Raw genomic sequence first — 24,571 nt, forward strand, 5'->3', positions numbered from 1 at the left:
TGCACCAATTTGCATTCCCACCAACAGTGCAAGAGGGTTCCCGTTTCTCCACATGCTCTCCAGCATCTATAGTCTCCTGATTTGTTCATTTTGGCCACTCTGACTGGCGTGAGGTGATATCTGAGTGTGGTTTTGATTTGTATTTCCCTGATAAGGAGCGACGTTGAGCATCTTTTCATGTGCCTGTTGGCCATCCGGATGTCTTCTTTAGAGAAGTGTCTATTCATGTTTTCTGCCCATTTCTTCACTGGGTTATTTGTTTTTCGGGTGTGGAGTTTGGTGAGCTCTTTATAGATTTTGGATACTAGCATATTGGCAGTCTTAAAGAGCTTAAGATATGGAAGAAACTTGTGACACTGAGAAAAATGTTATTTTTAAATCCTATTTTTTCTGCTATCTGAAAAAGCCTGCCATAATTTACTCTAGTGATGGGACCATTAGCGCTGTAACAAAAAAGCAGTGTTTTATATGGTGTGGAATGAAAACCCTTACTGACAGGCTTATTCAAAGACAGCCTCACACGTCCCTGAGATTCTTTCTGTTGTTGTTCTGTAGGTTCAGAGCTTCATGAGAGGATGGTTGTGTAGAAGGAAATGGAAGACCATTGTGCAGGATTACATTTGTTCTCCTCATGCTGAAAGCATGAGGAAGAGAAACCAGATTGTGTTCACCATGGTTGAAGCTGAGTCGGAGTATGTTCACCAGCTCTACATCCTGGTCAATGGCTTCCTCCGGCCCCTGCGAATGGCGGCCAGCTCCAAGAAGCCTCCCATCAGCCATGATGATGTCAGCAGCATTTTTCTCAACAGGTTTGTCTTGGCGTAAATCAAAGAGTCATGTGAAAAACCCATTTCTATTTCTTAAAAGAATTTTTACTTTACTCTTAAAAGAATAGGAATCATAAGTTCACCTTTATGAGCTTATGATAGGGGCGCCTGGGTGGCGCAGTCGGTTAAGCGTCCGACTTCAGCCAGGTCACGATCTCGCGGTCTGTGAGCGGTCTGTGAGTTCGAGCCCCGCGTCAGGCTCTGGGCTGATGGCTCGGAGCCTGGAGCCTGTTTCCGATTCTGTGTCTCCCTCTCTCTCTGCCCCTCCCCCGTTCATGCTCTGTCTCTTTCTGTCCCAAAAATAAATAAAAAAAAAACGTTGAAAAAAAAAAAAAAAATTTTATGAGCTTATGATATTAAAAATAAGAAAGTTATCATTTGTGTTTCATTATTTGTGTGAGTTTACATGTCTTTATCTTGAATCATGGCATTTAGTTTTCTGGGTCTTTTCTTTGTGTGACATATGTTTTCTTGTCATTGTGTAGGCGTGTGTGTGTTGGGAAAGATAATCTTCATAAGCTGAGGGAGGTGGAGTGAGTAATGGGTCTTTACATGTAATTTATACAGACATACTTTAGGAAGAAGAAAAACTAACAAGGGGCCTGAGAATCTCTAGCAAATTTATTTGCTCAATAAATATTTATAGTGTCCTTCCTGCTGAGTGTTCATCAGTGAACAAAGCAGAAATCCTTGCCTTCATGTAACTTAAATTTTGATGTGGGAAGACAATGAATAGTAAATAAGTGAAATATGTAGTATATTATATGGTGATGAGCACTATGGAAAAAATAAACAAGGGAAGAGGAGAAGGGGAGAAAGGGAGTGCCTGGGTGCTTTACTTAAAGATTATTTATTTATTTTTTAATTCATCTATTTACTTATTTATTTATTTTGAATACATTTATTTGTTTTTGAAGAAATTTACATGGTTCAAAAGTAAAAACAACATGAAAACATCAAAAACTGTCAAATAATATCAAATATTACAAAGTCATAGAAAGGGATGACTTTGTGTCATTGGAAGGAGTGTGGATGGCCCTGGAACCTGTTGCGCTTCTTGAAACACGTTAGACTAAGAAAAACAAATACACATATGATTGCAGTCATTAGTGGGATCTAAAAATAAATAAATAAACAAAAAGCAGAATTGGACCCATAAATACAGAGAATAAACTGGTGGTTGCCAGATGAGGGTCGAGGAGTTGGGCAAGATGGGTGAAGGGGAGAGAGGGAGATACAGGCCTCCAGGTATGGGATGAAGAAGTCATGGGAATAAAAGGCAGAGCATAAGGAATACAGTCACTTGTATTGTAATAATGATGTAATGGGACATACTGTAGTTATACTTGTGGTGAGCATAGTATAAGGTATAAACTTGTCAGATCACTAAGTTGTACACCTGAAGTTAATGTAATTCTATGTATCAACTCTAGTCAAACAAATTTTTTTTAAAAGAAAAAAACCAAAAAGTTACTGCAATATATTTTAATTTGGCTTTTTAAAGAATTAGGCTTTTTAATGCATTTATTTTTTTTTTACTTTGTTTTATTTTATTTTATTATTGAAGTTTAGTTGACATACAGTGCTATATTAGTTTCAGATGTGCAGTGTAATGACTCAATAATTCTGTACATCACTCAGTGCTCAACACAAGAAGTGTGCTCTTAATCTCCTTTATTTCGTCCATCTCCCAGCCTGCATTTAAGGACATTTTAAGGACAAAGGACGTTTAAGGACAAAATTACTGTGTAATTTTCTCTTAAGTTATGCAGATATTTTCACTGCTTATACAATTCTTTGGAAGAGCTGGAAGAGCAAAGCCAGGGAGCTGCTCCCCTGGAGCTTTGAGTTCAAGAGCACAGCACTGTAGATGTGATTCAGAAGTTAGGAAACTACAGCCACTGCCATTGCCACCATATCTGCCTCTCAGGTCTAGGAAGCTGTTGCCTAGAAACTAGAACACCAAAACTGGGTGCTGAAATTGCCCCTGAAACACTCACATCTTCATGACTGATTTTCAGCAATAGGCAGATGGCCTCTCCTACTTTCCATGTCTTACCAGGTGCACCTATTGGTGCAACTGGTGGAACTGAATTTACATTCAGAGCCTCATTTGCAAGGCAGTCTGGGAAGTTTAGCTGTAGCTCTCCATCATGTCCACTTAAAAGGAGAATAGAAAGGAGGTTGAAAGACTAACATACAGTATCTACCAAACTAAGGGCGCGTGGTGGCTCAGTCGGTTGAGCGTCAGACTTTGGCTCAGGTCATGATCTCACAGTTTGTGGGCTCGAGTCTCTTGTCAGGCTCTGTGCTGACAGCTCAGAGCTGGAGCCTGCTTCAGATTCTGTGTCTCCCTCTCTGTCTGCCCTTACCCCACTAGTGTTCCATCTCTTTCTGTCTCTCAAAAATAAATAAAAATGTTAAAAAATTAAAAAATACAAAAAAACCCCCAATATCTGCCAAACTAGATTTGGTTGAAATCCTTGAACAACAAACACTGCTTAGTTAAAATTGCTATAAATGAAAAACAAATTATCATCTTCAAGCCATATGTATTTTGTTTCATGGACCATTTGGAAAAAGTTGAGGATTTCCCATTGATGTTTATTGTAATTGAATTTGACTTACAACAAACCAGAGTATCTCCCTTACATGAATAATTATGTATTTGATTGTGTAGGATGTGCCAGTTCAGAAAAGGCTTTAGAGGCTCAATCCAATGAATTAATTGTAATGAGGAGAAAGCAAAAGTTACTTTGGTAGCTGCTCTTCTTGAACCTTGCAGAGATTTGGATCTCTATGCATAGTTCTCCTTATAGCATCTCTGTGTAGGTTTAGTCCTTTTCAGAGGATTCTTTTACATTTCCATCTTGGGCGTCTTAGGAGTGGTTATGGTAGAGTTCTGCCAAATCTTTGCTGTGGATTCTTTCCCCCTCTTTCCTGTCAAAACTCATTTTAGTGAAAGAGGGAGTCTTTTCCCTTAGTTATCATCTAGAATCAAACTGAAGAGAAAAAGGATCATAACTAATTTTTTGATTATCAGTTGAAGTGTTAGATCCTAACAGTAGAAAGATGTTGCTATCAAACATAATGAAGAGGGTTATATGACAGTGATTTGGTGTTTACTGTCTTCCAGTAGTTGAAGCCTAGCTCAGAATTTTCGAGATCGTTTGAAAGACAAATTGGTTTATGAGGGCTAGTATAATCCATGTTATTATTGTGTATACAATTTGGAGGCCCTGGGAGGCATGTAAATCATGTATTTATTAAGGCTTTAAGGACTCAGTGGACTTCTTTGACAAAGAAGTGACTAGATTATATTATTTTTCAATTTTCTATAGTGAAACAATTATGTTTCTTCATGAAATATTTCATCAAGGACTGAAGGCAAGGATAGCAAACTGGCCTACCTTAATTTTAGGTAAGTGCATGCTTTAGAGATAAAAGATTTTCTCTTAATATGTCTACAATTAAAGCAAAATAACTTCAACATTAGTCACCCTAACCTGTCTGAATTTCCCTCTTGACCTGGGAGCTTCCTTAGGCACTGGGAATCCGTTTTATTGCCCTCTCAGCCCTTTCTCCTGGCCTGTCATTGTTCATTTGGGGCTAGAGTTGGGCTCTGTGCACCCCCTTCCCCCTGCCCCCATGCATTCTACCAAATCAGTCATTCAAGCATCTGGACGGGGGCCCTGTGCACGTGTGACACATGATGCTGGGAGCCACTCTGTGCCATTTCCACTGAGTGAACACAGTCTCTCCTTGTTTTAGATAACTTACCAAGGACCAAGAAAAACTGCCATGTTTACTTCTTTTTTACAGCTGATCTGTTTGATATTTTGCTCCCCATGTTGAACATTTATCAAGAATTTGTGCGTAATCACCAGTACAGCCTCCAAGTGCTTGCCAATTGTAAGCAAAACCGAGATTTCGACAAACTCTTAAAACAGTACGAAGCCAACCCCGCGTGTGAGGGGAGGATGCTGGAAACATTCTTGACCTATCCAATGTTCCAGGTAAGTCATCTGGGATGCATTTTATAAGTCATCGGTTCCAGTTTGGTGGTACTGAAACATAGGGTGACGTGAGTGACAAGTTTAAGTATGCCCCATGTGGAATTATGGCAAATGTGCATCAACTGTCCTGAGCTTGACCCTGAGAGAAACAAATTTATGCCACACATTTTCCCTCTGTGTAGCATATGGGAGAAAAGCAGGCATTTTTTTTTAAACCAGGCATTTTTGAAGCAATTAAATCAGGAATGGTTTTTGAAAAGTAGCACAGTTTTCTCTTTACAGAAAGATTCCACACAGACTTCTTCCATGGAGTCTCCTCCTCCAGCATGTTTAAAAATATTATCAGGTTTACAGAAATAGGATGCTGTGCAAACGTTCCAGTATATGCTGGTGGCATAAAAGGCTCCTGAGGGGTGGAGTGACTGCTGGGAAAGTCTTTGTTTTCCTTCCCATCCTCCCCTCCCTGTTACAATTGCTGTTGAAGTTGGTCTTGAGTTTGTCTGGAGCTCCGGATAGCAAAAAGAGGACATTCTGGGTCACAGAGGCTATGAAAATATAGGGTCTGGAGGCACTGGCTAGACCTGGGGACTCTTGGCCCCTAGTCAGGTTGCTGAATTGAGGCTGGGGCTTGTCATGACATTTACTTTTGGGTGTTAGAGCACCCGGAGGGATCAAACATACTTGTGTTCTTACCTGTATCTAGAGCTTTACCGTTAAGAGTCCTTGAGTGAGAACAGAGGAGGCCCAAATGTGAATTGAATCTCCTGTTCCTTTGAAAAGTGTTGATTCTGCTCTTTTGGAAAGGCATTGAGTGTTCTTATTGTGGAATTTATGGGGCTTCTGGCCAGGCCTCCAGATTGTCATGTGGTAAACCGATTCTCCTAATCATGTGTGTTAGGGCTTCTGCAGAGAGTTTTGTCCCCCTGCGCAGGCATTGCTGACCCTGGCTGACCATTTTGTAGCCTGAGAAAGAAATGTTGCTCTGGTTCATAATTGTTTGTCCTAAAGTTTGTCAATCCTTTTTGAAATCATGGAAGTCACCACAGAGGTTTAGCAAGATTTTTTAAAAACCAAAAGGATGTATTTGAAACAACTTAAATATAGTGAAACTTTATAATGGTATTGTGTTTTTTTCATGGAACTGAATTGTTTGAACTTTTTGCCTCTCTGAAGAAATATTTTACAAGAAAAACTTCAAAGCAAAAACAAAAAGTTGCTTTTTTTAACCTTATAAAAATTATAATTTAAGCTTTTATTTATAGTGAAACAAGTTTTATATAATGCAGTGTTCTGAGATTCTGTCTGTGTCTTTGGCAGTTACCTCCAGATTATGATTACAATCCCTAAACTGTGTCTTTTCAGCAACTCGATTTCAGGTGAATATTCAAAGAAATGGTTGTGGAAGACACATGGAACATTCTGGGAGGCACCTAGCTCCCTTTCTGACAGTGCACTAATGCCTTCCCACGGGCTATTTAATTTCCCTTTGGTGTCATTTTCTCAGGGTTTTAAAGCAACAGACAGAACCACACTTGATCTGTAGGGGAGGTGTCCAAACACAGTCGAATGTAGGGCCTTGGAAAACCCTTTGGATTTCTTGAAAATGCTGAGATGCACTTCTGTCACCCTCTCTCCTTTTCCCTGGAGTTTAAGCCCAATAATAATGGCTTGGCATTTTGATTGACCCCAAGGAATTCCTACAATGTCAGGAAAGGACCATCGGACTACGAATCTTGAGGAGACCTGGATGTCTTGCTCACTCTTCAGTCATAGCATTCAGGAAAATAATTGAACCAATCTAAATCTCTGTTTCTTACTCTTAAAATTGAGGACCTGATCTCCAGTTGTCTCCCAGAGCTCTAGCTATCTGGCTGTGATCCTGGGGGGATCACACAATGGTGGTGCAAGGAGCCTGGTGTTTGTCTAGGAACCCACATCCTGAGACTGTGGTGGCCCGAAACCCTACAATTTAGCTGAAGGGTCAAATGTTGAGGTTCTCTGGCTTTTTACAGACCAGGGTAACCAAAGGTCTCAGCTTAGGAGAGCCATTTTTCTAGGAGAAGCCTCAGAGTTGAAGAATTTAGCCAGAATTGGTCCAAACTGCAAGATGTGTAAACTGAAAGACCAGCTCTTAATCTCTTTGCTGCCCTGTCACTATTCTGGATAGATCAAGAGAGGAAGCTATCAGAGTGTGCTACCTAACAGCCTCATTCTCCTTGGTGCCTCTTCTTTGTCTTGTTTGCTTGGTGTCTCTTCCTTCTGCCTTCTCCCTAGGAGTGACCCTATGGACCACTGAAGGGGAAATTGCATTTTCTAGAAGCTTGGAGGTTTTCTCTTACTGAGTTCATTCTATCCCTCTTGTTCCCTCTTGGTTCTTTCAAAAATGAGGTGACATAGTCGTGAAAACATTTGCTTCCTTGGAGGGTCTAGCCGTTTCTACTTCCCTCTGCATGCTAGTTCATGCTACCAAGGGACCTCTGACCAGACTTTTTCTTGAGTCTAGATATGGGGGCAGGGGTTAGGCACAGAGGAGGAGAGGTGATTGGAGCTTTTAGCCTGTGTATGTGTAGAACTTTTACTGGGCTCTTTGTCAAGTAAGTCATTTGCTGCTGTTGATATTCTATGTTGAGCTATGGAAACATAGAGGAATTGTTGAATTTGGATGATGCAGTTAATTTATCCTCAATTTAACCATCAGACAAATAGTCCAAGTGTTGCCAAGAAATTTGTTGTGGAAAATAATGTAGTCATTAATGTAATTTTTAATTAGCAAAGGCAGTGGCTCGACTGGTACTGTTTAAATTGGCTTCAGCTGCTCATAAGTCCATAGGTAAGCCAATCATGAAATCTGCCCCTGACAAGAACAGTGCTGTTAGATGTTCTCTGGAAAGTAGCCTTTTGCGGCTCTAGCCACCTATTTACTGTAATTGGCAAGCCAGCTAATTAATGTCTATAAAGTGACAAGTATTGTTCCATAGTTGAGAAGAGCATTATGATTCATCTAGACAGTACTTACTGTGATTCTTGGGTTTGGGGGGAACAGATTTATAATCAGTTCTTGAATATACACACGAGCTCTTTGGAGAGCCATCCACTTCTCTGCAGAATGTCCTTTCCCTGCTTTTTGGCAGTTTCAGGGTTGTTTGTTCCTATACCAGAAAGTAGAAAGGACCGGCTTCTGAATTTCAGATCTATCTACTTGAACCTTAGCCAAGGAGCTCTCTAAAATAGATTTAATTAATGGGGGAGGATCCTGAAGCTATTGACTAAACTTAGTTTTGTGGGTTTTCAGTGCATGCATTATAAGCGTCAGGCTCTCCCACTCCTACCTTCTTTGTTATGAAAAATTTAGTACATTAGCTGTTGATTGCCTTGATTTTCTTATAGAACTACTGACTTAGAGGCAAACTGTTATCCATCTTGGCACTGTGCAGAAGGGATATTTGAAAGTGTATGTATCCCAAGAGCCTTTACCAGGAGAAGTTTATGGAATGGAGAGGCAGAAAGTGCCCTCCATGTGTCTTACAGGGGAGGGGTCTCCCTCCTATCAGGAGTCTGTCTGAAGTTCCAAAACCTTAATATGATGACATTCCTTAGGACCTGATCCCAGAATATCAGCTGCAGAGCCGTGTGTGTGCTGTGGCACTGCCCTTTGTGCTCATGCCTAAACATGGGCCCTCAGTAAACATCAGTAAGTAACCCGGTGAAGGCCACCACCTGCACAAGAGCAACAGCAGATCCGTGGGCAGAGCTGCCAGCACCTCAGGACTGGACGGAAGGAGCTAGCCATAGTACCCTGGGAGGCTGTTTCACTTTCTTCATTCTTAGAAGGCCTTTCAAGGGCCTAGAGAGACCTCAGGCCCCAGAGAAGAGACCCCGTGGGTTCCTGCATTGGTCAGAGCCACCATGATCATGGCTGGCTCCGTCATTTGCTGTGACACCACCTTGGGCAAGTTACCAGACCTCTTCACACTTTGTTTCCTTATCTGTGTAAAATGGGCAAATTCCCCTTTTGTTGCTGGAGGTTTAGGTGTACGTGCAAACCTTGAGCTCCAATCTGACCCATAACAGGTGGGGTTATGGTGCCTGTTGTTCATGTGTGTTGGTATTATAATTAAGCCCACTGCCCCAGCTTTCTAAAAGATTTTAGTTTGTAAGCCAGTAAAAAACAAATATGTAGAGGGGTACCTAGGTGGCTGAGTCAGTTAGGCATATGACTTCGGCTCAGGTCATGATCTCATGGTTTGTGGGTTCGAGCCCCGCTTCAGGCTCTGTGCCGACAGCTCAGCCTGCTTTGGGTTCTGGACAGCTGACAGCTGGAGCCTGCTTCAGATTCTGTGTTTCCCCTGTCTCTCTACCCTTCCCCCACTCGTGCTCTGTCTCTCTCATGATCTCAAAAATAAATAAAAATTAAAATAAATAAATAGGTAGAATCACTATAACTTTAATTAAAACTCTACTATGTTCTATTAACATCTTCATAGGCCTGGTGGAGTTTCTGCCTTTGACAGAATTCAGATAGTTTATCTATAAGCAAAACTAACTACAAGTAAATAATCTAATTAAACAATACTTTTTATTGCTAGAAGAATGAATTAAGGTAAAGTAGGATGAGAATGTAATAAAGGTGAACATATCTTCTCCTCCCAAGTTTTAATTCTTAAACAGAATATTGCAGTAGGATTCTATATTTAAAAAAAAATTGTGAACAAATATACCTAAAATACAGATTCTTGTGATTTGATTATAGCTGTATGTTTCCCCATGAACCAATTTTCAAAAGTTGTGATTAAGAAATATATGATTATATTAAAAAACCTAAAGAAACAATTGTTTCTCTGGAACATAATATTTTGTTACTCTTTTTTTGTGCTCTTGGTGAAGTGTGTGTGTGTGTGTGTGTGTGTGTGTGTATGTGTGTGTGGTTTGAAGTAAACTTTGTTTCAAAACTGTAAAGGTAGAGATGAGTTTCTCAGACATGATGATGGCACAGTAGAGAGTGTCCCAGTGTTGTTCATCCTGACCTCTTGCTCATGCTGGCCTTTGCATTTAGATCCCCAGGTATATCATCACACTTCACGAACTCCTAGCTCATACACCCCATGAGCATGTGGAAAGGAAAAGTCTGGAGTTTGCTAAGTCAAAACTAGAGGAACTGTCCAGGTATGTGGAGAACTCATAATAAAGCCTTGATTAGAGAAAGCAGCAAGTTAGTCTCTGTGGAAACCTAATATATATGTCCAGGTAACAAGAAGCAAGACACAGACCAGCTTCTCAGATTCACCTGAATATTAAATGCTAGCTCTTCAGATGGCACTGAATCAGAATACATGTTAATTTTAACCAAGAAAAATATATATTGTTGAAAATGTTTTTATAGCATGTGAATTTATATAATTGAGATTATAGCTGTATTTGGGTTTATGTTTCTTTCAGGATAATAGGAAAACGACCTTTATTGGAATCCTTGTGTTCATATTTGGCAAGAAGCTAGAGAATGTATATTTTGCATCTTTCAGTGACTTTTCAGTGTTTCAAGGAATTATTTACATCTGTGTTCCTTTAGCTTATATGGAATAAATGGTATAAGGTCCTCTAATTTGCTCTACCTCTAACAAATGGCATCCTAATTTCAATGAAGGTTGCTGTTCATAAAATAATACTTTGCTTTCCTGTTGCATTCCCCAGGGTATTCATTGGTTTGTGACCCGCTTGTCATTTAGAATCATGTACACTGGCTTTGGTTTGGGTCATGGCTTGTTGAGGCCTGGAAGTCTGCTCTCCCCGCAGTCTCTTTTATACTGATGCAAGTCAAAACTGAACTTCCCAGAGGGAGCTATTCTTTGCATACCTGCTAGGGCTACAGAAAATATCTCTTACTGTGATCTGTCTGTGCTGTGTCTATAGGATAATGCATGATGAAGTGAGTGACACTGAAAACATAAGGAAGAACCTTGCCATAGAAAGAATGATCGTAGAGGGTTGTGATATTTTGCTGGACACCAGCCAAACTTTTATCCGCCAAGGTAAGTCCTTGTTTGGTAGACCCACTGTCTTAGTCATCTCTGCGACTTACACATTATCATTGCCAGATCCCGGAAACCATTTTGGAGCAGCTTTGATGTAGCTGTGTGATTGATACTGTTCATGCAGGACACCTCCGTGGCCTTGACCGAGGCTGTGGTTGAGGCCCACCTTTGTGCTGTTTCTTTTCAGGGGCCATGAAAAACAGCAACACAATAATAGTAAAGCACGAGTGGGACAGTAAGTTACATTCTGACTGGACTCTCCTCCTCAGTGGACCAGACATTCTCTACAGCTCCAAGGAGGACAGATCGGTCTGGCCGATGAGAGTGGCAGTGCCAGGTGGCGACGATATACAGGCAAAGGCCCAAGAGAAACTTGCACTGCTCAAAGCCCTTTCACATAGTGGTGGGGACAATGTCCGAAGTGAAAACAGCTGTCTCTTGTTCCCATTCTTCATCAGCACTTCTGGATCAGCCCCCCATGATATGATTTGATTCAGTTGGCAACTCCAGTTGTCAAACGAAATGTCTGTTGACCCCTGACACGCTTTGGTAATGGTGCATGTATCTTGTTTGTGGGATGTGTGCTTTCCGAGCATCACCCAGTATATTAAGCTTTTGAAGTGTTGAAGATATTTGTGCCAGAAACTTTGGAGAAGCAACAGCCTAACAGTGTCCCTCCCTCCAGGGCCCTCATTGCAGAGTGCACGGAGTAAACCTCATCCAGAGTTCTTTTTTTAAGTGCTTAAGTGTTCTGAGGGAAGGGACCATGCCCCACGGAATTGATTTGAGACAATGCATTGCACACATTTATGATTTTGAACTTGGTGAGCAGTGACACATAGATTTTGGAACTAGGATTAACCTTTAATGTAGTTTTTGTTCAGAATGTGCCAATAACATTTGAAGATATTTGCATTTCCGTTGCCTGCCAAAATGTGCTGCTTAAAATTTTTTTTTACCTCATCAAATAAGACGTTACTTGTGCTGTGCACATAAATTTTTGCACAGAATACTTAAAAAAGTTTAACACGTGCTGTTCTATTTTCCATTATTTATTTATAAAGAGAGAAAGTACACATATGTTAAAGTTTGGAAGTTTATTTTAAGAAATGATAACTTTTCTCAGTTTTTGGCTTCTGATACTAATTTTCCTTTAAATATAGTGGAATATAATGCTAACAACATCAGGCCTTCCTAATTCCCCCTGTATTCCTCCGCAGAGACTGTGTTCCCATATTGGCTTTCTGCCTTCCTGGCACTTGCCTGCCTGTGTGCCTTCACGTGTGCTTTCCCCAGCCTGGGGCCTGGGAATGCCCTTTTCCATCCCTTCCGTGCCTATCGAAGGTCTGCTTGGCCTTCCAGGCTCAGGTCAGACACCTCTAGAGAGCCTTTTACAATGTTCCCCTCATCTTTCTCTCCCCTTCCCTCCAGTTAGAATGGATTTACCTTCCTCCTGGTTTCATGCCCCTTGCTCCCGATGCATGTATTTCGTCCTCTTGTGTATTGTAGGTACATGTTTGCACGCCTGTCTCTGCCAGTAATTGTAACTCTGAAGGGCAGTGTTTACGAATTCTCTCCTGCCTTATCTGTTGTTTTCCATTATAGATACCTGAAAGATGGGCATTGGATTAAATTGAATTACTTGTTGAATTGCAGTTTTGATTGTTAGATGTCTTATTTTGTATTTTTCTTGCATTTGGAATTCACTGAAAAAATACTAATTGACTGGAGCTTTATAATATGCGAGAATGCAAATAAATGTTTCTGTAACTAGTATTCTATTTCTGAAAGGGCTTTTGATTGAAAAGTATGATACATCGTAATTTATTTCTATAAACTGAGACTGCTCTTATCTAAGTTTGAAAAAAACATCTATAATGAAAAACGCTAGAAGGTTGAAGATATTGAATAAGTCATTTTTTTCAGTGCACCCGGAGGAAAAATACTCAGGAGCCACCTCTGCCTTTGATTCATGTCCAGATGTTATTTATTGCTTTTTCTTTGCCACATGTTTAAAGCACTTCTGTTAGCTATTAATACAGCTGATGTTATTATTGTATTGATGTTGATATAATGATTTGCTTTTACAGTATTTTTTTTGTATTTTTGGTTGTTAGTGTGTTTAGGAATTATTCAATAAAGTTGGCTTTAAAAAAACAGACCTTAATCCAAAAGTAGAAAGTAATCCAATTACATATAATTTGGGAAGTTTCCATTGTTTTGCTTTGGTTGCTCCTATTATCATTTTTACTACATACCCTTAACAGACTTTTAAACCCATCGAGGTGGGTTTTTTATTCTTTTAAACTTTGATGGATTCCATTTCCTATGAAATGGACTACAAATTATCTCTAATTGTCTGCTAGTATTTGTGTTATTTACTTTTAGGGATAGTATGAGGTATGTTGCAGTGTGTCTGTATTTGTGTGTGTACAAGTGTGCATATGCACAAATATATGTGTCGTTTCAACCTTAAATGAATGTTTATTCTGAGGACTAGAAAAAATAAGTTGCCCAGGACGTCGGAAAGGCCTCCTTAGAATAGGGGCATCAGATAATCTTGAATGTCAATCTGTGGGAATTTAGTGATTAAAGTAACAGAGGTTTTATTGTAAATTGATGCTAATCATTAAACAGTTGATGAGCAGGATGCAAAGGACTGTATCGCAATGTAGTCTGATAATGTCATTTATGTTCCAAAATCTACTCAAAGTTTGTTGAACTAAAGTGTAAGAGTCTGAAACAGTAATAGGAAGACAGTATAGCCATGTCGCTGGAGGTCAAATTTTGCCTCCACCATCTCCTTGCTGTAGGATATTGAGCAATTTATTTAACTTTTCTTTGTCTCAGTTTCCTCTCCTTAAGTTGGAGTTAATAGCACCTAGATTTTAGGGTCGTGGTGAAAATTTAATGAGCTGATACCCACAAAAGCATTTAAACCAGTGCCTGTGAGAGTATGACATAAATTTAAAAACCAAGATCTAAATTTTGGAATGAGTTTCTGTTTTTCAATAACATGAAATATATATGAACATTTAGTAGAAGATGAGGCACTCTAAATTGACATTTTGCCGAAAACCCATTATGCATAGCCAATGTCTTGTGGAAATGTGAACCAGGATAATTAAGTGAAGGTTACTGAATTCAGAGTGAAATGCATTGAGAATGAGTCTCGGACCTCTGTGATACCTTAACTATTCCCCGACTCACAGTCATGTCCTTTTAGGGTAGCAGTGTTCTTTGGAGTTGTAACATGGGGTCCACAAATATTTGTACTTTCTCAAATGCCTAACCCAGTAACCTGGAAGTTGCTCATCATTCCTTTTCACACTGGGTGGAATGAAGAATAAGGGCATTAGTCCTGACTGCCATTCTTTGGGAATTTAGTGATTGAAATAACACAAGTTTTGTTGTAAATTGACCCCAATTATTGTGAGAGAGACACAAGGAACTGTGTCATAGCAATGGTCTGATATTGAGGAATTACTAATACAAACTATTCCTTTAATTTTTACTAACTAGAGAGGAATCTTCAAGTCTTAGAGTTGTATTGAAACACCAGGTCAAAGATAAAATGAAATATAAAAAAAGTCCACTTAACATGTTTTTCCCAATATGATTATTTTATAAACCGAAAATAGTGTTGAAATCCCTCACTTTTAATTCTGACATATAGACTTCTGTGTAGGCTGAATATACAGGATGAACGGTTATCGATTAAACATATTAGTGTATCGTTCACAAGGAAATGTTTATTTTTTTTACCTCAAAGTTTTAATCCACAGTATTACTAATATATGAGCAAAGATGTATTCTGTAATTTCTGATCTGCAAAATCATTAAATGCTAGAACACTTAACGACACATTATGTTGAATCTTCATAAACTTGGTTATAACCTTTCTGAAAATGACTCCTGAACCTGTTTATCCACCAGGACATTTATTTGTCTTCAGCTCCAGTCTTTCACTCTGCCCTAGCTGATCTCACGACCCCCCATGGCAAAGCTACAACGGACTGTCTTTTCCTATCCGATCCCTTTCCAGGTGTCATTGTTTATGTTGCTGAATCCACTGCCATCTCTTGGCAGCGTGGCTCACTCAGGTGACGGCTGCTCAGCCCCTCAGGCCTCAGTTTTCCCTTCTGTGAAATCAGGGGCTAACCAGGTCCTCCGAAAGAGCTCCTCTGGCTTTGATTCTGCCCCGTGAGCCCCATGAGTGCAGTCCTTCTGCTGTTACTCATTTACTTATCTAGGCAGTCTGCCTTTTGCTCTCCCCACCCCTCCTCTGCTCTTCAAATTTAATTACTTGCTGCCCGCGCTCTCTGACAGCTTGCTCCCACCTGCCTCACCTCCTTCCTTCGCTCTCCCCTTGCCCGTTCCCTTTGGTGGAGTCAAGCCTTCTCCTACCCTTTGTTCCCAGGGCCCACAGCCTTCCCCAGGACTACTTCCATGCTGTTCTTTAGGCCCCCAAATAGCTGCCTACTGTGCCTCTGTCTAGCAGTCCCACCTAAACACTCACCTGAGAAGATGGAATCTGCACACGGAGGTTTGCTCCTCATCTACCCACCTCCCCACCTTCAGCTCTGTTAAAAAGTAGATGCTGTTTGGAGTATTCATATGCTAACGTGAACATTTTGTGACCCACAGTCATAGTTTTACCATTTTACGTATACGAACAACTTTAGTGGGGCTTTCCCCACTTATCAAAGGAATCTGTGACCATTAAAAAAAAAATCAGGAAATGCAGAAAATGTCTGAAGAGGAAATGAGGTTGCCTGCAATCTCATTTTTTAGTGCTGACCCCTGTTAATATTTAAGGGTTGAATATGCAGTTAACGGTTCTTATGAGACTGATATGTGTCTTTGTAAGGCTGCATTTTGAGTAGTGGTAGATTGAACAAATCGTAGTAATATCGCTGACTCAGTAATATCACTATTTCAGAAGTCAAGGTATTGACAAGAATCTTTCCTAGTGTTTGTTTTGGTTTGCTGTCTAACTTAGATTGGAATTTTATTTTGTGGGGAGGTCATTATTAGGATGAACTTGTATAAAATCTACGTAGAGATTCTCACATTGAATAGAAGACAGTTTTGTTCACGGGAATGCTCTGGGTATAGACTTTATGAGTTCTTTTCCATTTAAATTCCACAAAATTTTTATCACACATAATTTAAATATAATCTGAAATAGCTGCCCTTAGTTAATTTTAATTAACTAAGTTGCATTGAATTGTTTAATTTGTTTATTTTTATAATATACATGCAGTGTAAATTTTATTTTTGTATTATGTTATTTGTCTACCTACAGTGCCTCAGGAAGAATAAATTCTATCTTCTTTTTACTATGTTATTTTATTACTATATGCAATTATACAGTATATATCTTGTTCTTTTTTTAATTTCTTTTAAAAATTTTTTAAAATATTTTTTATTTGTTTTTGAGAGAGAAGGACAGAGAGACAGAGCACAAGCAGGAGAGGGGCAGAGAGAGAGAGGGAGACACAGAACCCCAAGCAGGCTCCAGGCTCTCAGCTGTCAGCACAGAGCGTGACACTGGCCTCGAACTTGCGAACCATGAGATCATGACCTGAGCCAAAGTCAGACGCTTAACGGGCTGAGCCATCCAGGCACCCCATGTATCTTATTCTTAAATTGATTGAGATAAGATCACCGAGGGACAGATGACACAAGTGCCTTGTTCTCTGAATTCAGTTTGGCTTTCTTTCAAATTTATTTTACAGTTTATTAGTAAATAATCAAGTCTGAAATGTTTTATAAAAATAGTAGGAATTAGGGGTGACTGAGCGGCTCAGTTGGTTAAGCATCCAACTCTTTTTTTTTTTTTTTTTTTTTATTTTTTTTATTTTTTAATATATGAAATTTACTGTCAAATTGGTTTCCATACAACACCCAGTGCTCATCCCAAAAGGTGCCCTCCTCAATACCCATCACCCACCCTGCCCTCCCTCCCACCCCCCATCAACCCTCAGTTTGTTCTCAGTTTTTAACAGTCTCTAATGCTTTGGCTCTCTCCCACTCTAACCTCTTTTTTTTTTTTTTTTTTTTTTTCCTTCCCCTCCCCCATGGGTTTCTGTTATGTTTCTCAGGATCCACATAAGAGTGAAACCATATGGTATCTGTCTTTCTCTGTATGGCTTATTTCACTTAGCATCACACTCTCCAGTTCCATCCATGTAAGCATCCAACTCTTGATATGAGCTCAGGTCATGATCTCACAGCCCATGGGATCGAGCCTCCAGTTGGGCTCTGGGCAGACAGTGTGGAACCTGCTTGGGATTCTCTCTCTCCCTCTCTCTGCTGCTCTGCTGCTTGCTCTCTCTCCCTCTCCCTTTCTCTCTCTGAAATCAATAAATCAAAAAATGGTGAGAATTAGTTAGGCCCTTAAAACACAATGCATTCTCTCTTCTGCTCAGAGTGTAGAGGATTTACTTCCAATCGTGCATCAAATAAATCCTTGGTATCTTGGGAAACAGGTCCTAGAGTTTATTGCATCAAGAATAGCTCTCACTTGAAAAAATTTTAATTGCTGTGTATTCTTCACTTTTGTGATTACCAGGTTCTCTTATTCAAGTACCTTCTGTTGAGAGGGGGAAACTTAGTAAAGTTCGCCTGGGTTCACTGTCTTTGAAAAAGGAAGGAGAAAGACAGTGCTTCTTATTTACAAAACACTTTTTAATTTGTACAAGAAGTTCAGGAGGAAAGCTGCATCTGCTCAAGGTATGGGTTTTATGTGACTATTCCATTTATGTTCCATGCACTTAAGAGGGATTGAGATTAATTTAATTATGGCTTTCCCATATCCAGTATCATAAAACCCAGATTGTCACAATTGCATAGTGAGGTAATGTACAGTTGCTAAGCCTGGCATGTACTTTGTTGTTAATCAAATCCAAAAAATAGAAATTTCAGTGTCCATTTCCATAAAGAAGTGCAATTAAAATCATAACCTAGAAAAAATTACTAGTTGATGACTACTGAGCTACAAAAATCTTATTAAATCACTGCAGTATATTGATAGAATATTTGCTAAATCCTATTTTATCTTGCTCTATACCAAGAGTCAGCAAACCATGGCCCACAGCCTGCTGCCTGTTAATAAAGTTTTATTGGAACACAGCCATGCTCATTTGTTTATATATTGTCTGGCTGCTTTCATGCTTTTAAAATGGCAGATTTGAATAGTTGCGATAGAGATATGGCTTATAAAGCCTAAATGATTTACTGTCTGGCCCTTTATAGAAAAAGTACCTATCTATACCTTTTGTTATTAGTACCTAACAACTATTATCCAACACCAGGATGATGGCTTTCTGCTGCTTAAAGCACTTCCTGGTTGGTGGGTCTAGCTGCATTCACTCTCAAGGTGCCATCTAGTCTCCTGTAGGCTGACTTGCTAAATTTATAAACCCTGGGAGTGAGAGGCAGTTGGTGCAGAAGAATCATGAAATTCAGTGTGTTTAATTACTTTTATACAGCTAACTGTAGTTTTGGAATCTATGAAAAATTATTTGTGATGCAGAATTGCTATGCTTTCTTCTGTGACAATTTGAATATAAGGTTTATGTATCTGAGCTTCCCAACTTATGCAAGACTGTCAGCCTCTTAATGAAAAATTGGTTTGTTTCCAGACAGGTGGGGTTCTCTCTCTAATAGAATGTACTTTGATTGAGGAGCCCGATGCAAGTGATGATGACTGTAAGTCACATTCTATCTCTTAGAATTATGGTAGAATAAAAGGGTCTTATAGTTTTTATTTACTTATAGCTAAGGCGAGCTGCTTAAAGAGGCAGGAGAGATGCTGAGAATAAACTCCCTGAAGTCGTTTATATATGAAAAGTTCTGTTGAATCATTTAACCTGTGAGCTTCGTTAAAACCATCTTTGGGAATTCACATTTTATTGAATTTGTCTCACGATAGTGACTTTTCAGTGGAAGGCAGAAAAGGAATTAAATTAGAGAGTTGTTGGAATTCTGTAGATTATGGCAATTTCAAAAAAAGAAAAGAGGAAATGAGTAGGAGGCAGAGATCCTAGTCCTGAGTAACCTGCTGACCTCAGCTTTTTTGTCTACTTATGAGCTTAGTAAAGGCTTCCCCTTGCCTAAGAAGTGCCATGTTGCTGAAATAAGATTCTGGACTTCAACGGACATCCATCGTATTACCAGAAGTCTGTGAAAGTAGCTATCACACATATTTTTATATTCACATCTAATTGGTTGGTTTGCATGTATTGAAGCCAAAGGTTCTGGACAAGTGTTTGGACATCTAGATTTTAAAATAGTAGTGGAGCCTCCAGATGCTGCCCCATTCACTGTAGTCCTGTTGGCACCTTCACGTCAGGAGAAAGCTGCCTGGACGAGTGACATAAGTCAGGTAAGCGAGTGGCGTTTGCCATAAATTGTGATTTTGTTTGTTTGTGTATGTGTGTGTTTATTTCACACCATAAATTTTGGGGGAAGGCTTTTAGTTATTTTATTTTTGTTAAAAAAATACATCTAGTTGCTGTGGACACTGCCATCACCACTGTGTATCTTGCTAGCTGGGATCATTTGTTGTTGTTTGTTTGTCTTTCTTTATAAGGCTAAAATTTACCTGAATTGTGGTACTTGCATTTTAGTTCCTAGGCATTCTTGTACAGGCTGTGAATGTAATCACGTGTATTGAACGGTGTTAAAATTGCCCTGTTAGTAATAAATTCTCTAGCGACCTCCACTAGCTTATCTTTTGCTTATTTGTTTCTGAGGTAGGAGAATTGTGAGAGATGCAAAAACAGCTAACAAGGGCTCTGATGAGAAATCACAAATTAAAGAATCACATCAAAGAAGAGAAACTGTCTATAGTATGAAATATGAAAATGAGCTTTCCTGTATTTTATATTGAAAAAACTAGGAAACAGATTTGCTTACTTTTCCTTGATCCACAATGCCCAGTTAAGGGATTCCTGCATTTATTCAGAAATTGGATATATATCAAAACTAGTCGTGATTGGGCTTGTACATTCCTAAATACAAGCTCCACATGATGTTTACTCCATTAGCCAATTTGGAGACAAATGTTCATGTAAGGATAATATTAACAGAAGACTCAGTAATTATCTTCTAAGTTGTTAACTCAAGGAAGACTGGGGCAAATGGAAAAAGCATATACTATAGATTCAATTGCCTTCTGTTTTTCTTTTTTTTAGAAGTTTATTTATTTATTTGGAGAGAGAGAGAGAGAGACAGACAGAGCACACGAGCAGGGGAGAGGGGGAGAGAGAATCCCAGCAGTCTCTACACTGCCAGCGCAGAGCCCAATGTGGGGCTTGAACCTACAAACTGTGAGATCGTGACCTGAGCTGAAGTCAAGAGATCGACACTTAACTGACTGAACCACCCAGGCACCCCACCTTAGCCTTTTCTGAAGAGCTCATAGTAGTTTGTATATAAAACTTAGGTAAAAATATGAGCTATGTCTTAGTTCTTCAGAGACTTAATTTTTTTCTGAGTGACTGAAAACTGAGGGAAAACAGACAAGGAAAGGAAAAATTAATTATTTTGATATGTCAAAGAGCTTTTTACAGACTTAATCTAATTTGATCTTTATAGGAGTATTCGGAAGGTAAACAGAAATATCAGTTCCATTTCACAGGTGAGAAATCTAAGGTTTGGAAGGCTAAGTATTTGTCCAAAGTTACACAACTGTGTTGAGTCATAAGTCATATCTAATCCATGTCTTTTATTGGCATTCTAAACAAACTCTACAAGAGTGCTAGATTTTTACTTATATATCCCCAGGACTCCTTTGATGGTGAATAAATAGCTTGAAGTGAAGGTGCTTCTTTTATGGCCAAAAAAGGAATGAAAACATGGGCTCTTCTATATTTGCATAATTATATCCTTGTGATTTATTAATACTTTCATTAGCTCTGTGCCGTATGAATTAATACTTTAGACTCTGTAATGCATCTCTTACCTAATGAAATTCTGAATCATTCACTGATTCTATGACTATTTCTGCCAGGTATCTTGTAGGTATCAGAGATATGGTGATGGTCTCTGGTCTCAATGAGATAGGCAGGCCAGTAGGGAAGAAAGGAAAAGTGGACAGCTTAATGCAACACAGTTTTATAGGTGTTGGGAAGCCAAGATGAGTAGGAAGACTGGAGAGAATATGAGGAGGCAAAGGTTTTTTTCCAGCTGCTTCTAGCTTCTACCTTATGATGTAATTGAGGCTCCTAAGGTACAGAATTGATAAAAGCTCTAAATAACCTTACTTAGCGCGCCTGGTGAGGCATTGCTAAAGAAAGAAAGACCTTTGGGTGCATGGATGATCCTATGATTGTTTTTTTTTAAAGAAAGGATACAATGCTTTGCCATAAGCATCCAAGTGAGTCTTTCTATTAAACTACATCTTGAGGCAGAAGTACACAACTTGTTCATATTTTTCCAAGTCTCTATGGCTAATATGTTAAGTCCTACTAGATGGTATCTATAAATGAATTGGAGAATAAAGCTAACAGAAAGTTATATCTTTTTGAGTGACAATGATATAATTCATGAAATTACTATGTTTAATGGAACCTGTTGTTGTATGACTTTAACACACGTTATTTCATGTATTCAGCAAATATATTTTTGCAGTGGTACTATATGCCAGGCACTGCTTAGGCACCTGTGATATGTCATGAACAAAAGAGACAACAACAATAAAAATTCACTGACCTTATGTAGCTTATATTCTAGTGTGAGGAAGATTGAAAATAAACAATAAATGTACTAAATAAGTACATACTGTTTTATGTTAGAAGGTGATAGGACAGAGTAGGAAGGATTGCGTTACTGGGGGTAGGTGTGGGTCAGTACAGTTTTAAAATGGTGGTCACCTCAGGCTGCAGGAGACATCTAAACAATGACTGTAGCAGGTGATGGAAATACCATTGTAAATATATGATAAAGGGGAAGTCATTTCAAACAGGGGGAAGAGCCATTGCAAAGACTCTAAAGTAGGAGGACACTGCATATTTTGAAGAATAGCATGAAGTCAGTGTGGTTGAAATGGATTGTGCGAGAGGGATAACAGGAGAAGAGGAAGTCAGAGAGGTAACAGAAGTCCAACCAGGGAAGGCCTCCTAAACCAATGAAAGGGCTTTAGCTTGGATTCTGAGTCCAGTGAAAAGCTCTTAAAAGGTTTGATGAAGGAATTCCATCATCTGACTTCAGTTTTAAAAGGATCTCTTTACCTGCTGTTTTACCTGTATAGACTGGGAGCAGAGGGCAAGAGTGGAAGTGGGGAGCTGAACGAGAAGGAGCTGAACAGGATTATCTCACCTGTGATAAACCAGGTGAGAAGTCTTGAAGGCTCAGACCAATGGTAGGAATGGAGTTGGAGATAAAAGTTTTGATTCTGGACTCATTTTTAAGGTCAAACCAACAGGGTTTTATTATGGCTTATATTTGGGGTGTGAGAGAGAAGGAAGATTTAAGGATGTCTTCAGAGTTTTGGCCTGAGCAATGGGAAGAATGGAGTTGTCATTAACAGGATGGGAAAATCTTCTGGGACAGGGAGATTTTGTGGTGAATTATTAGAAGCTTACTCTGGATATGTTCAGTTTCAGAAGGCTGTTAGACATTTGCATGGAGTTGCTGAGTAAGCAGCAGTCCAGCATTTAGGAGAGAGGTCTGGGTGGGAGAGTCTGTGTCAGTTAGGTGGTATTTAAGTCTGTGAGAGTATTGAGACCACCCAGAGAGTAAGTACAGATAGAAATGAGAAAAAGGCCATGGACTGACTGAGGAGTCATGGAGAACAGCAAGAGGACTGAGAAGGTTCCACTAGTGTGGTAGGACAGCCAAGAGGGTGTGGTGTCCTGGAAGTCAAGTGAGGAAAGTGCACCAAGGAGGGAGTGGTCACGTGTCAACTGCTATTAAAGGCTGAGTAGAACGGTGAACGCTCTGAGATACTTAGTGATTTTGCCGATGCAAGGTTTGATTGGTGGATGGTAGGGACAGAGTGCTCCACTGTTGATTGAGCCTAGGTTGCTGCCAAGCAGCACATCTCAACTGGCTTTCTTCTCTGCTTGAAGCAATTTCATTTTATGGAGGAAATTATGTGCTACACATACATTGATGCTATTTGTCAGTCTCCCAATATGTCTCTGGACAGATTCATTATTAATAAGACGAGCCCACTGAAAGCTTGAAAATGTACTATTTAATATTTTATTATGGATATGTAAAAATATGGACATAAAAAGGAACTAAAAATATTCTCAACACTCAGCACATTAAATTAATGTTTATCAAAGTATTTCCACAGATAACTATAGTAGAGTTGCCTGAGGGTTTTTGTAAACTTGCAGATTCCTGAGTCTACATTCCAGGCACCCCTACCCTTCCCTGGGTTAACAACTCTACAGATCACTTTTGCACAATTAAATGGAAAAGCTCCACCCTGAAAATTAATGGTTTCCATCTCTAAACCCCCTAGAATCCTGTCATACAGAAATAATTTTACAGTTTGGCTCTCAGTGTATGTATATACATAATTTTCACATTTTACCTCATTTACATCTTTATTCCTGCAGATTCTTCATATTGGTGTCTTCTAATAGCCACACACACACACACACACACACTCCCACATTAACATACCATTTTTCCAGCTTTTCCTAAATAAATGGATATATCCCAGATTTTAGCATTAATATGTGATGTCATGCTAAACATTGTTTTACAGGGAGTTTCTTCCCCTATCAAAGTCCTTGTTGGCATATCTTCCCCACAGAGGGTAAGGTTGGTACAAAGGGTCTGATCACTTCCGTGATTTCATGATTCATGACTTGACAGGTCGCCAAAATGCATCATCTCACTACATCATTGGCAAGATACCAGTGTAACTTTTTTCTAAGTTCTGTGCCAAGATTGAGTTTTATCATATTTATCACATCTTCCTATTTAATGGAAAAGTGGTATGATTCTCTAGTGGTTTTAATTTACATTTCTATATTTATCAATGAGATTAACATTTTCTGCCATTTCTGTCTCTTGTCTGTTTATGCCAAATAGACATTTATTCATTGGAGCTATCCTTACAGACTAGGGAAATAAACATCTTTCAATTCAAATTTTGAATATGTTCCCCATTATTTTGTCATTTTATTTTTGTCACTTTTTATTTTGGTGGATCTTAATTTTTTCATGACTTGATTTAAAGCCACATTGCTAAGCTATTATACCATGTTACGCTAATCACATATAGCTCTTATTTAAGATAATAAAGTAGTTCCTGAGAATTGATACATTCCCAGTTTCACATAAAGAACTCTTTACAAAAATTAAGACTATTGATTTTGCCAGGCCTCTTTCTCTGAAGCTGTAATTTTTAGAAGTAACAATTGCTTGAATGATTAATTACACCTTTAGTTACACCAGTAAGCCCATAATTAACTGTTGGCACCTCCAACAAAATGAACAAATGGCTAATGGTCTTGACCAATAATTCTTTTCCTTTTCATCTATTTATAGGGAAAAATTTGAGGCTGAGGATTTGACCATTCATTTCAATATAGTGCATTCATTTATGCTTGTCTTCCTGTCATACATAATGGTATATTAAACAGATTTGTCTATAATTATGGATATTAACTAAAATGCAGAATTAAAATTCACCTCTGAGCTTGGTTTGGGCAGATGTGTCAAAATG

The 24,571-nt window shown here is 39.1% G+C and overlaps 1 protein-coding gene across 3 annotated transcripts in view; it reads left to right on the forward strand.

Annotated features, from left to right (window-relative positions):
• Positions 1-24,571, forward strand: part of RASGRF2 (Ras protein specific guanine nucleotide releasing factor 2) — a 245,682-nt gene that overhangs the window by 100,598 nt on the left and 120,513 nt on the right. For all 3 annotated transcript variants that reach the window (XM_042942438.1, XM_042942446.1, XM_042942453.1), the window contains exons 5-12: positions 556-809; positions 4,169-4,248; positions 4,650-4,843; positions 9,897-10,006; positions 10,751-10,869; positions 17,450-17,610; positions 18,522-18,588; positions 19,128-19,264. In XM_042942438.1, the coding sequence (XP_042798372.1) occupies positions 556-809; positions 4,169-4,248; positions 4,650-4,843; positions 9,897-10,006; positions 10,751-10,869; positions 17,450-17,610; positions 18,522-18,588; positions 19,128-19,264 (1,122 nt within the window). The remainder of the gene's footprint in view (positions 1-555; positions 810-4,168; positions 4,249-4,649; positions 4,844-9,896; positions 10,007-10,750; positions 10,870-17,449; positions 17,611-18,521; positions 18,589-19,127; positions 19,265-24,571) is intronic.

This window comes from Panthera leo, chromosome A1 (genome assembly GCF_018350215.1).
Source record: "Panthera leo isolate Ple1 chromosome A1, P.leo_Ple1_pat1.1, whole genome shotgun sequence".
Lineage (NCBI taxonomy): Eukaryota > Metazoa > Chordata > Mammalia > Carnivora > Felidae > Panthera > Panthera leo.